Below are 11,521 nucleotides of genomic sequence, written 5' to 3'. Positions count from 1 at the left end.
TCCCGCCCCCCCGGCTCGGCCGGGCGTTGCATCAGGCCCGTGCGCGCCGCCGGCCGCCCCGCGGGGGCGCGCCCCGCGCCGCCCCTCCCCTCGCCGGCGGCGCGCACGGGCGGGCGGTGCGCGCCCCCGCGGCAGTCGCGTGGTCCCCGCGCGGCTCCATATTGCGGCGGCACCGGGGTCGGGGGGTTCCCGGCGGGGCTCGGGGGCGCGCAGATGGCGACGCAGGTGGAGGCGCTGCTGCCCGGCACGGCCCCGCTGCTGCCCGCCGAGGAGCGCGCCCTGGTGCTGAAGCCGCCGCAGGACGGCGGCCGGGAGAAGGGTGAGCCTCCCATGGGCCCCGACGGCGGGCCGGCGGCGCCCAGGCCGCCCAGCGCCAAGCAGCAGAAGGAGGAGAGCAACAACCAGGAGAAGGAGAGCCTGCTGAGGGCCGGCGGCGAGACGGAGGACGGCGGCGAGGCGGGCGGCGCGGGGCGCCGGGAGTTCATCGAGGCCCCGCCGCCCAAGGTGAACCCCTGGACGAAGAACGCGCCGGCCGTGAACGGGCAGTCGCCTCCCGGTGGGTGCTCGGGGGTCGCTGGGAGCGGGGCGGGGGGGGCCGGCTGCGCCGCCGACCGCGCCCCGGGCGGCCGCGCCATGCGGCACACGCGGCGTGGGGCCGCGCCCGCGGCCTGCGGGGCCGCGGCGGGGCGGGGGGCGCGCCGGGAGCGGGGCGAGCGGCGGCGGCGGCCGCGGCCACGAGGCGGGGAGGGCAGCGCGGCCCGGCCCGGCCATGCGGCGGCGAGCGGAGGGCGCCGGGGGCCCGGCGGCGGCGGGCGGGCCCGGCGGCGGACACGCGGCCCCCCCCTCCCCTCCCGCTCCCGGCATTCCGCCGCAGCACCGCCGGCAACGTGGTCGGTTCCCGGCGTGCGGCTCCCCCGGGAGCGCGGCCCCGTCGCCCCCGCGGGGGCCCTTCCCCGGGCCGCGGCCTGCGCTGCCCACGTGTGCGCGGCCGCGGCTCCCCCGCGCAGGCCGCGCCGCCTTTCTCTGCCGACTCATGGCGGCCTCGGGGCCGGGGGCCGAGGCCGGCGCGGCTCTGCCCGGCGCGGTCGCTGCCCCGGCCTGGGGGCACGGCTGGGGAACGGGGGTCCCCGAAAAGGGAAGTGGAGGGGCTGCGCTGTCCAAATCGTGCTTGTATCCCGCTGCTGTCGTCAGCAAAGGCTGAAACTGCAGAGCACCATTTCCTCGCCTGTCGGGATGGGTGTTGCGCTCCTCTACCTGCCTTAAGTGAATCAGGAGTAGGAGAAAAGCACGGAAGTTTTCTCTAAGCGTCTTGTTTGGGAAAGACCTAATCTTTTTCTACCTGCCTCTGTTAGCTCTGAAATCACGCTGCCAGATGTTCCATCAGATCCCCAGTTACTGTACGTGCCAGTGTTTTGTAAGAACTGTTACTACCTAGCATGGTGATTCATCAGAGTTATTGATCTCTGGGAGATGGACAGCTCTGCAATTTCCACCTGGAAAGCTGTCATCTTAATGGGAAGTATAGAGGACAAGTTAATCGTGCCAGGTAGAAGTCTGTGTTTGGATTGTTTGGTGGTTTGTCATTGTAGTCATGGACATAAGCAAAGCTTAAGGAAATCCAGGACAGCGTCGCTGTCTGCATTTGCCTCGTGCGTTATGACACGAAACTGGTCACATCGCTCCTTTGTGTGAAGGTTGCGCTCTATTGTGATGCCTTCTGAAATAACGATCCTGAGGAAAAAAAAAAAAACAAAAAATGCAAAATTGCAAGGCTGAGTGTTCCTGTTTGAGTCTCCTGTGTAAGGAGTGTCCAGATTCATTACCAGCCTCATCGGTTGCAAAGGTGTGTGATTTGTCAGAGTCAGCAGCCACGAGGCAGCTGCCCCACACAAGCGGGGCCCCTTGCAACTCCTGGGATGGTTATTTGAGGGAAAGAGTGAGGGTGTGTCATATGTGTGTCCACGCAGTTGTAGGGTAAGGGAGTAATGCTGCAACACTCAGAATTGTCCTTGGGCCCAGCACAGTTGTCTCTGTATTCCCAAAGGTGTTTAAAAAATGGAATTTGTTAGTGGTGTGTTCTGGGACACTTGGCAGCAGCGACTGGTTCCAGCAGTGCCCCCAGTGCTGCTGCCTGGCTCGCCTCTCTTGGGCCATTGTTTCTTTTGCTGCGTGTTCATTAGCAGAAGAGAAGAGCCGTAAAATAAACACGGCTGGTGAGCTCCCACGAGAGGCAGGCTGGCAGCTGACCTTGCCTGGCAGCCCTGCACCCTGGTACCTTCTTGTACAGTTTGCAGGCTCACGTTGTGTCTTCATTTCATTGGGTGGAGGATTTGTTTTGGCAGGCACTTACCAAAAAAGATCTGGAGCGTGAATTTGTGTGAAAGAATCAGCTGGTGAGGCGAGTTGTTGAGTTGTAGTGTTGTAGTGACCCCCAGGAGGATCACCCAAGAAAAGCGACTGTTTTTCTACACTTGAAGTGGATTGAGAGCTTCTGAACTCTGGAAAGTCACTACTGGAAGTCTTTGGTTTCTCAGCAGAGCTTACAAAGCCTTTGCTCACAATCCAGCAGTGTTCCCAGTGCAGTGCTTGTGTGCTGGAGATACTAAATGTTTGTCCAGCCCTGATCCACCAGAGGTAGTGAGGAGACCAGAGAGCGTAGTGCAGACAGCTCTGTAAAGATAAAGGGATCCCTCTATGACTTGTTTTACAGGCTTTGAAAGCCCTTATTTTTTTATAATGATTATATTAATTATAGAGCAGATTTAATGGACAAGACCATCTCCTTAGGTGTCCATGCATTCTGTAATGGCCTGTGTTGGAATTGATGCTTATAAAAGTAAAAGCATTGAGCTCAGGGAAAACAGCCACCTGCAAGATCTTGGTAAGTTTCTGCTGTCTGTGTTGGAATATGGATAGGGAAGAGCTTAACAAATCCACCTCCAGGTGGTCAAAACACCAGCTTGTTTTGAACTGTTTGACACGCCACAGCTGGGCAAATTGAGTGCATTTGGGGCCTGACACAGGGACTGAAGAACAGGGTTGTTTTTTTCATGGATTAGGATTTACCTTTAGAAGCTTGTGCCTTGCCTACCTGCTGCAGCATTTTTATGCTCAAAGTTGGCAGTGAAGCCTGTAATATAATAGGATGTTCAAGCAAAGCTTTCTGCTTTTTCAGGAAGGAGGGCTCTTGAAGTGAAGCCTCTCCTTGCTTCTTAACCTCCCAAAAGCACAGTGGCTTGGCAGTAAGTGGGGCAGCCATTAGGTCGAGTTAGACACCAGTGATACTGCTGATGCTGTGAGTGGAGGAGGCTGATGCTCTTCTGGAGTAGCACACCAGAAGATTTTCATGGTCTCTTGACAAGATGCAGGTTACCTTTTTATTCGTGTGTGTTTCTGTCAGAGGAGAGGGGGGATCCTTTGAGTCCTAAGGTACACGTGGTCCTGTCCCATGTGGCCAGGCTTGTACTTGACACTGCTGACTGCTTGTGAGGGACGCTGCAGAGCTGTAATGATGCCTCGTTTTTACTTTCTAATGATCTAGTAGCAAGGTCTGTGTGACCATGCCCTCGTTATTACATGTTCTCTTCTTATCATGTAAATAAATGCAGCCAGCAGCCTGACTGACACATGATGGTAGTGTATGTGTGTCTGTGGTAGTGAAGGAAACGTTTTCTGGCAAAACCAGCTTTGCACTACTGGCTATAAACCAAATTCAAAGTGTTTTCTTCAGTTCTTCTGTAGATGAGCAGTGTGGCTTGCAGTTAAAACGGCTCGACCTTCTGGAACATGTTGTACTCCTCCGCTGTGCCCTGCACCAGGGCTGATGCTGATGCAAGCCTTGGTGAGGACAGGTGTTAACAGCACCCCGTTTTGAAAACCTACTGGATGTATTTCAAGAAATGTTGCATCAAGGCACTTGGCACTTCTTTATTTTTAAAGCCATTTACATCTTGGAAGTAAGAACATGCAGGTTTTAATGACTGGCACTGCAATCGCTCAGCTTTGCCTGGGCTAACTTTTAAAATTCTCCTTGTAAGTGCTTGGCCAGGGAAAGCGGTGTATTTCCTAGAGGAGATGCAGGAGGTACTTGGATTTCTTGAGTAGAGCTTCCTGCATGCTGTTTGGCAAACGTGCAGGGTGGATAAGCAGTACTTTCCAGAAGGCACACCTTAGTTGCTAGCAGCAAGCACCAGGGGTGAGCTGACTGTGGTTGAGTGCGTGTTGCTTTATGCCCCAGCAGAGTCTGACTTGGCTACTGGTGCTGAGGAGAAGGCAAGGGAAGGTTCATTAGCATCTCACCCCTTGCTGACTAAGTCCCCATAGGGCTTTCCTTGAAATCAGCCTCCAGTACAGGAGATAAGATGGATGGGAAGCTTGTTTTACCATTGGCATTTCTTCGTGTTCAGAGTAGACACATCTGCTTGCTCAGGTATCTAGCTTGGTAGTCCTGCACACACCTATTTCCAAAGTGTTGGGCAATTCTCACTCTGTCGTTGCACGTAGTTGTGGAGCTCTTCTGGCTGTTGCAACAGAGCTGCTATCACAGCAGGAGGCCCCCACCACCGCCCCAAGTTTCCTCTCTAAACTCCTGTTTTGTTCCAATCCCACAACTCAGGTTCGAGTAACTCTTCCCATCTTCTTGGGGATGATGAGGGTAACTGGAACTTGTTGCTCCAAAAAAAAGTGAGGCTTAGTGTTTTCCCTCCCCCACATACCTTTGCCCTTCAGCTTGTGCTGGACCTTTGCCCTGTTCTGCACTATTTGTTTTGGGCAGAGAAGGCTGGGGAATGCAGTGCAGCTCCTGGGAGCTGACTCACTGGCCCTGGTTGCTGGGCTTCAGTGCCTGCTTCTGCTGCGACCTCCAGTTCCAGATTTCTAGGTCCCGGCCATTGCTGAAGGATTCTCTCCAGCCATCTCCTTACCCTCACAACTCTTCTTTTAAACTTTATATTGCTCGTCGTGCCATGGAGATTTCCACCATGATTGGGGCAGCAGAAGGACTTTGTTCATATTTGAAGACAAATCGAGTCCAGAAAGCAGGACTGGAAATGGGGGCACTGGGGCTGCAATGCTCTGCTCTCCCTTCCAAATTATGACACCAGATCTTTTTACTGTGCTCGAACAGTGTGAAATTATCTTCAGGGCAATGCCAAATGCAGACTTGGATAGAGTTAGGTTGCTCTTTACATACTTGAGACTGTAATGAATCTCCAGCACCATCTCTGTGGTTGTGCTTCTTTGGCAGAATAAGGAATGGGCATTTTAGTAGAAAGCTGTGCTTGCTGTTCAGACCAGGCTGAATGTTTTAACCCCTACAGTTAATACAGGCGCTCTTAGCCTTGGGTCAGAGAAGCTTTGTTCATTCCCAACTGTGATATGCATTTGCATTATGGTCTTTAATATGTTACTTATCCTTTGGTCATCTTAGCATTGAAGCCTTTGCTGACTTCCTACCAAGGGCCTGAGTCCCCACACTGCTGGCTCTGACAAATCCCTGGCTTGCTGTGTACACAGGGAGCTTGGGGAAAGAGGTGATGCAACTGTGGTGATACCTGCAGAGCTCTCCCATGGTGATAGTGCTGTTCAGGTGGAGCTTTTCATGGCCAAGAAGCTGTCTCCTGGGGTTGGCTAAAGCTCTTGGGTGCATCTCTGGATCCACTCTGTGGTCTCTGGCATGGCCAGCTCTGCATTTGTTCCTTTTCTCACTTGAAACCAGGCTTTGGTTCCGCTCATTCTGCAGGTCCAGGTCCTTAGGTCTGAATGGAGCTGGGAGACTTACCTACTTGCATTGAAATAATTGGTTCATCTGAATATCTTGTATCAAATGATGCAGCTGCATGACTCGAGGAAAAGGAAAAGAAGGGCTTCAAAGAAGTTAGTGCAGTGCTGGGGGAACTTAGAGCTACTTGTGTATTTAGGCAGTGCTAATGGGTGACTAGAACAAATGGCAGCTGAATTTGGCCTTGAATAAATCAATTACCAGATTTCTGCGTGGGGAAAATTTTGGGTCAGGGTCGGCCTGGATTGCTTGGCAAACAAAAAAGTGGGTGTGCACATGAATGTCACACAGCTGTGGAGCAAAAACTGGCACGAGCCATTTGGTGGAAATAGGTTTGCTGATAGCAATTCTAATGCTGTGCAAGATAAACTTTTGGTTTTGGGAAAGGTTGTGGAAACTGTGGTCAAGTGTCAACATGTATCTAAAGGGAGGCTCATCCTGTAATTGGAGGCTCCCAGAAGATCCTCTTAATTGAACTTTCCTCTATCAGAGCACACATTTCCACTGAAGTTTGGGGGGCTTCATGGGTGGATTGCCTTTCCCGAGCAAACTGGCGTGTGATGTGTTGTGGCTCTGGTGGTTTCAGTTTTGCACCAGGCTGATGGTGCTGGTTGAGCTGCTGGAGCCATCCTTAGCAGGTTATTTGGCCCTGCTTTCGTCTGACTCTCGCTGTGTGTATTGCCAGGATCAAGAGCTCTTCCTGCAGCATTAAAACTACGTGTGCTGGGGGATGTTCTGCTGAGACATGCAAGGAGAGGGGAGGAAGGGCTGGGAATTGGCTCATCTAATACCTTCTTTATCAGTGAGTTACCTTCACTGTCCTTCTGGAGCAAAGCTGACTTAGGAGCAGAAGCTTCCCTTGACACTTCCCTGTATTTCAGGGTTGTATGGGAACACGCAGCTGGGTTCAGTGCTCTACAGTGGTTGTGATTTTATTTTTACTTTGTCGGTTTGAGTCTTTTGTTCCTTTGTGTGGTGACAAACTATAAGGTTTGCTGGAGTTCTCTGCTGCAGACTGATGGTGTGTTGGAGGTGACCATGGGGGCCCTGGCTGGCTTGGGTGCTCTGTCACAGCAGGCCAGGTGGAAACTTTAATGTCCCTTAGAAGTGGTCAACGGGGATGGTTGTTGGTGTGATGCTGCTCAGTCTGATTGTGTGACACTCAGAGGTGACACAAATGCCCTTTGCTCTCTGGATCTAGAAGATGTTTCTCTGGTTCCTCCAGAGTACGTGTGACACTCGCAATGTGCTGGTGGGCACAGCGTGCCCTCCCCTGTGCTCCTGGGGTAGCGCATTTGCTTCCTGCTGGACACGCCTTGAAGTGGCTGGGAGCAGGTCTGGAACCTGCTGCTCTAGCAGGTGCTGCTCTCCACTCCCAGTCGCTCCCCAAAGCAGCCCTGGTTGCTGATGGGGCCCAGGAGAGGCATCCTTGCCCCATGAGGAAGATGTTGGAGGAGAAACAGCTCTGGTGCTCCTCAGTGTCACTCGTTTTATCTCTGTCAGTGATCCCTTGGTGACTTTGGCAACTGGGGTGCAATCGGGAGAAATGGGGCTTGGCTGGGGCTGGTGAACCTCACACGTCCTTGACACGGAGTTAAAGCACGATTGGGAAGCTGGACAGGGGACAGAAATGTGCTGTGTGTCCTTCCAGCTGGCCAGGAGGGCCTGTGTGAGCCCGAGGTGGGGTCCAGCAGGTGGGACAGGGGGTGCTCTGCTCTCCCTGGCTCAGATACGGGGGCACAGCTCAGGGGAGGCAGCAGAGCCTGTCCTGGGCACAGAGCTGAGCACGTTTTTCCAGCTGAGCATGGCGTGTGCAGCTCCTGCAGAGTGACTCTGCAGTCTGCAGGGCACGGCTGCGCCGGAGGGAGCCGGCACAGGGGGCTCTTGGTGCTTCTCCTTTCCTGGTACTCATTTGACTTCTTTGACTCGCCTGCTGTGTGAATGCATGGAGAGAACACAGAGTTTTTCAGGGCTGGATAAGGTAGCTTTTAAGGAGTCTGGAAAAAAACTGAGAGAAGAGGTGAGTTTTTTCCTGGCTAAATATGTGGGGAAACAAGTATGAAATTGGAAAAACCACAAAAATGAGGAAAGGGTAGAGTTTTGTGGGTGGGAAAGTAAGAGAAAAGGTGCGTGGGGAGATTGGTGTTTTACCTGCCTGGTAACTCAGAGGTGGGTATGCTGCTAAATACTGAGCACTTTCTTTAAAGCAGATATTTCTATGTATTCAGCCTCTACACTAAATCACACAGCCTTTTTTATTTTGTTTTTCTTTATGACTGCTTTTGAAAGCTTGTAGCTTCAGTGATGTGAATGAGTGATTATTTTACCAAGTCTTAGCTACCAAACTATCTGGTTTGCACATTGGCAGATGATGAAGCTAGTGGCAGAATAAAATAGAACTCACAGCTAATAAGCAACCCTCAAATAAGGTCTGATAAGCCAGCTTTCACTTAAACTACAGGAAATTAATTTCTTTGGATTCTCCAAGGTCACATCTTCCTTTATTTTTTATTATATGTTGCTAAAGAAGCACTGAGTTTATTCCTGCAGGACCCTTAGGATTCTCTGCAATTTTTATGCCTTTGCTGTAACTGGAAAGGTTACACTTCCAAGTAGTAAAAAGTCTGTGTCAGCTCTCCTGACCTCACAGAACGAGCCTACTGAAAACAAAGCCAACCACAATAACAAAAAGCAATTTCCTTGGCTTTATTCAGCACAAAGAGTCACCTAAAGGAGTGACTGAAGCACTTTACCTAGCTGTGTTACCTCCAGGTGGGCTCATGTTGGCGGGTCACCTGCAAGGCTGTGTGAAGGGGAGAAGTCGAGTGAAAAACAGAATGAAGAATTAAGTGTAAGGAGTGACACCACTATGTGTGATGCTGAGAAATGATGTGTCTGTAGCAGCTGATACTGAAATGTGGAGAAGCACATCCCAAAAATGCAATCAGGACGTTTTTACTGTGACTGAGAGAGAAGAGTGATGGGATTTATGCACCAGGTTCCACCCAGCAAGAGAGAAGAGCCAATCACAGAGGTGTCTCCACCATGTGCTCAGGTGATGAAGCATGAGACTTCACTGTAATCATACTGAATTCCACTTCCCAACTCCCAGCTCAGCCTTGAGAGCTCCAGGGAATACCCGCAATGATCTCTTGCATCTTCTGAGTGCTCAGAAATCCTCTGCCACTGCAGAGGGTCTTGCACTGAACTGAACCAAAAGGGGACTTTTCTTTTGGTTTCCCACTCTCAGGTGAGCTCTACAAAGCTCACTGTTGCTGTTTTTTTGGGGTTTTTTTGAACTGTGGAATGATGAATGTGGTGTTTGCATACTCTGCAGGGAGGAATTTGGTGTAAATGAGCCACGGTTTTAAATTTTAAAATTAAACCTGTAAGGACAATTGTGAAGATGATTTGGAGGAGACATGGCAGATTGCAGTAAGATAACCCTTTTAGCTTCAATTGGAGGTGAAATCTGAGTTGATGTAATTGTCAGCAGTGAGTGGAACCAAGCAAGCATGGAGTTTGGAGGGTGATTGGAATGGCTGTGCTTGATTAAAACCAAGCAGATAGCCTGGGCTAGAAGGAGGGAACACCTCAGACTGTGTGTCTGATGATTTGTAATTCAGTGAAGAGATTTAATTATGTTGTCTTCACTGTACTGCCTTGTGTATCTTACAGCCTCCTGCTCAGCCTTCTGCCTGCAGCCCAAAGGTGGAGAGAACCTTGCAATTTTCAGTTTCTGGGGTTTTCATAAGGATTTATGGCATCCTTGTCTGATGTTGTGGGGCTTTGCCATGATATTGATGCATTTGAGGAGGTGGGGTGGGATCCTCTTTCATGGAGATGCTGGATTTCTGGGTACATTAATGGATTCTCCTTTGTATGGAGATGGAGCTGTCCTTGGGCAAAGCTTCTCTGGAGTTTGGGTCTGTCCCTGATGTGCAAGCAGAAAAGTATGTTGCAGCTCTGAGAGTGACAACCCTATCAGAGGGAAACACCATCCTGTATCAGTTTCCACAGTGTGGGATCCAGCTGGCTTCCAGGCCACACCAAAATGGCTCCTGTATTTAAACAAGAGCCTTTGAGACGTGTATTTTGCTTGATTGTGCCAGAAATTTTAGTGTCTGTTCAGTATCCAGTGGTTTAAAGAGCAGTTTGGGGAGGGTGACTGTGATCATTTGGACCAGAATCATGTAGGGTTGCTTTCCTGGAAGGCCTAAGGGCCTCCAGTGGTATCACTCCAGGCTTAGTGGTGATTAAAGGATGTGAGGCAGAGAGATGGGTCACCAGCTGCTCCATGGGAAGAGTAATCTGAAGCCCTTTGTTAAGTTCATGATCAGGAATGTTGGGACTCATGCTCTGGAGCAGCAGCATGTCGCTGCTTCTCCACTTTGGAGAGGAGGGGAAGGGGTTAATGGGAGAGAACACCCAGTGTTTGTTCTCTCCAGTGCAAGCACTGATAAGTGGATGGGAGAAACAACAGCCTGTGACCTTCCAGTTATTCCTTGTGTGCCTGTGCATATGCGAGTGGTGGATTTGCAGGACTGTCTGTTTGGAGAGCTCTTGTTCTTCTGGTCAGGTTCCCCAGAACCCCCTTGGCATCTCTGGTGCTTGGAGAAGAGACCTGGATCCTGTTCCATCCATGTGGATCTCTGAAAGGTGTTTTTGCCGGGCACAGTGCTGGTCCTGCTGGTGTCTTTGTCTCCAGCTGGTGTCTGCCCTGCTCTCTTCCATCTGGAGGACACTGAACATCAGCACTGAGGTACTCATTTAGTGTGTGGTGTGGAGTGAGTTAGGGACTCGTCCCAGATAATGCTCTGATTTTGGAATAAGTGATTTTTTTCCCCAGGGTTGTTCCTCTTGAAACTCTGTGATTTACTTTTCAAGTACGTGAAGATAGCAGGGGCACCACAGCTGAACTTCACCAAACTCACAGCTGTTTATACACTGCAAACCTATTTCAAGCATTTCTTTCCATGTGGTTTGTGGGAAATTGATGTCAGAGCTCACACTGGCTGCAGCTCTTGAGCCAGTGTAGGTGATGGGGGTGCCTGAGAACGAATCTAACCTTTCCTCTGGGCAGGGAACAGAAAACCCCTTAGCAGATACTGCTGGTCTGGATACCTTTGCAGAGGAAGTGATTTGGGTTAAACTTTTTGGTTTTTTTTTTTTTGTTTCTCTTGCACAGGCCTTAGCAGGTCTTGGGACCTAGCCAGCATCATGTTAGGATTGATCCATCTGTCTCATGCTTCAGCTTCTCTTTGAGGGGGTAAATATCTTACAGTAAGTTGAGAGGCATAGGAGGTGTTAGCGTGGACCTGGCAGCTGGAGAGGGCTGGAATGATCTGGGTGACTGAGAGGTGGACCCTCCCCAATCCTGCTCAGCAGGTAACAAAGGAGGGGAACAGGAAGCAAACAAGATCTTGGGAGGGATCAAATTGGCCATGCTAATCTTTGGGTTTAGGGTTTCTTGCTTTGCTGCTTTTCCCTAGGAGACCTCACCGCCTTCTCTGCTGAGTGTTCCTTTGAAGTGTTCTGTAACTGTCTCAGGAACCTGTGCAGGCACTGCCTTGGCCTCCGAGGGGGAGCCAGGTGATTTGAACTGAAATGTTGCATTGGGCTGGAGAAAAGAGTCAAGCAGCTCTGGTCTCTTTGCTCTACATGCTGGACTGTGTAATTTGGACCTTTTTCCTGCCTGGATTGTCCCTGCCGGGCAGCAGGTCAGGTTAGGAGGAGAGATAC

At 51.2% G+C, this 11,521-nt stretch overlaps 1 protein-coding gene across 2 annotated transcripts in view; it reads left to right on the top strand.

Annotated features, from left to right (window-relative positions):
- Positions 1-217: 217 nt before the first annotated feature.
- LARP1 (La ribonucleoprotein 1, translational regulator) overlaps positions 218-11,521 on the top strand; it is a 45,565-nt gene continuing 34,261 nt past the window's right edge. Inside the window, exon 1 of one of the 2 annotated variants that reach the window (XM_066560393.1) lies at positions 218-556. In XM_066560393.1, coding sequence (XP_066416490.1) covers positions 331-556 — 226 coding nt within the window. In that variant the 5' untranslated portion in view covers positions 218-330. The remainder of the gene's footprint in view (positions 557-11,521) is intronic. The other variant, XM_066560394.1, reaches the window with a different exon arrangement.

The sequence above is a fragment of the Molothrus aeneus genome, chromosome 15, assembly GCF_037042795.1.
Source record: "Molothrus aeneus isolate 106 chromosome 15, BPBGC_Maene_1.0, whole genome shotgun sequence".
Taxonomy (NCBI): Eukaryota; Metazoa; Chordata; class Aves; order Passeriformes; family Icteridae; genus Molothrus; species Molothrus aeneus.
Note: the sequence above shows the minus strand (reverse complement) of the source record. Positions and strands in the feature narration are given on the sequence as shown.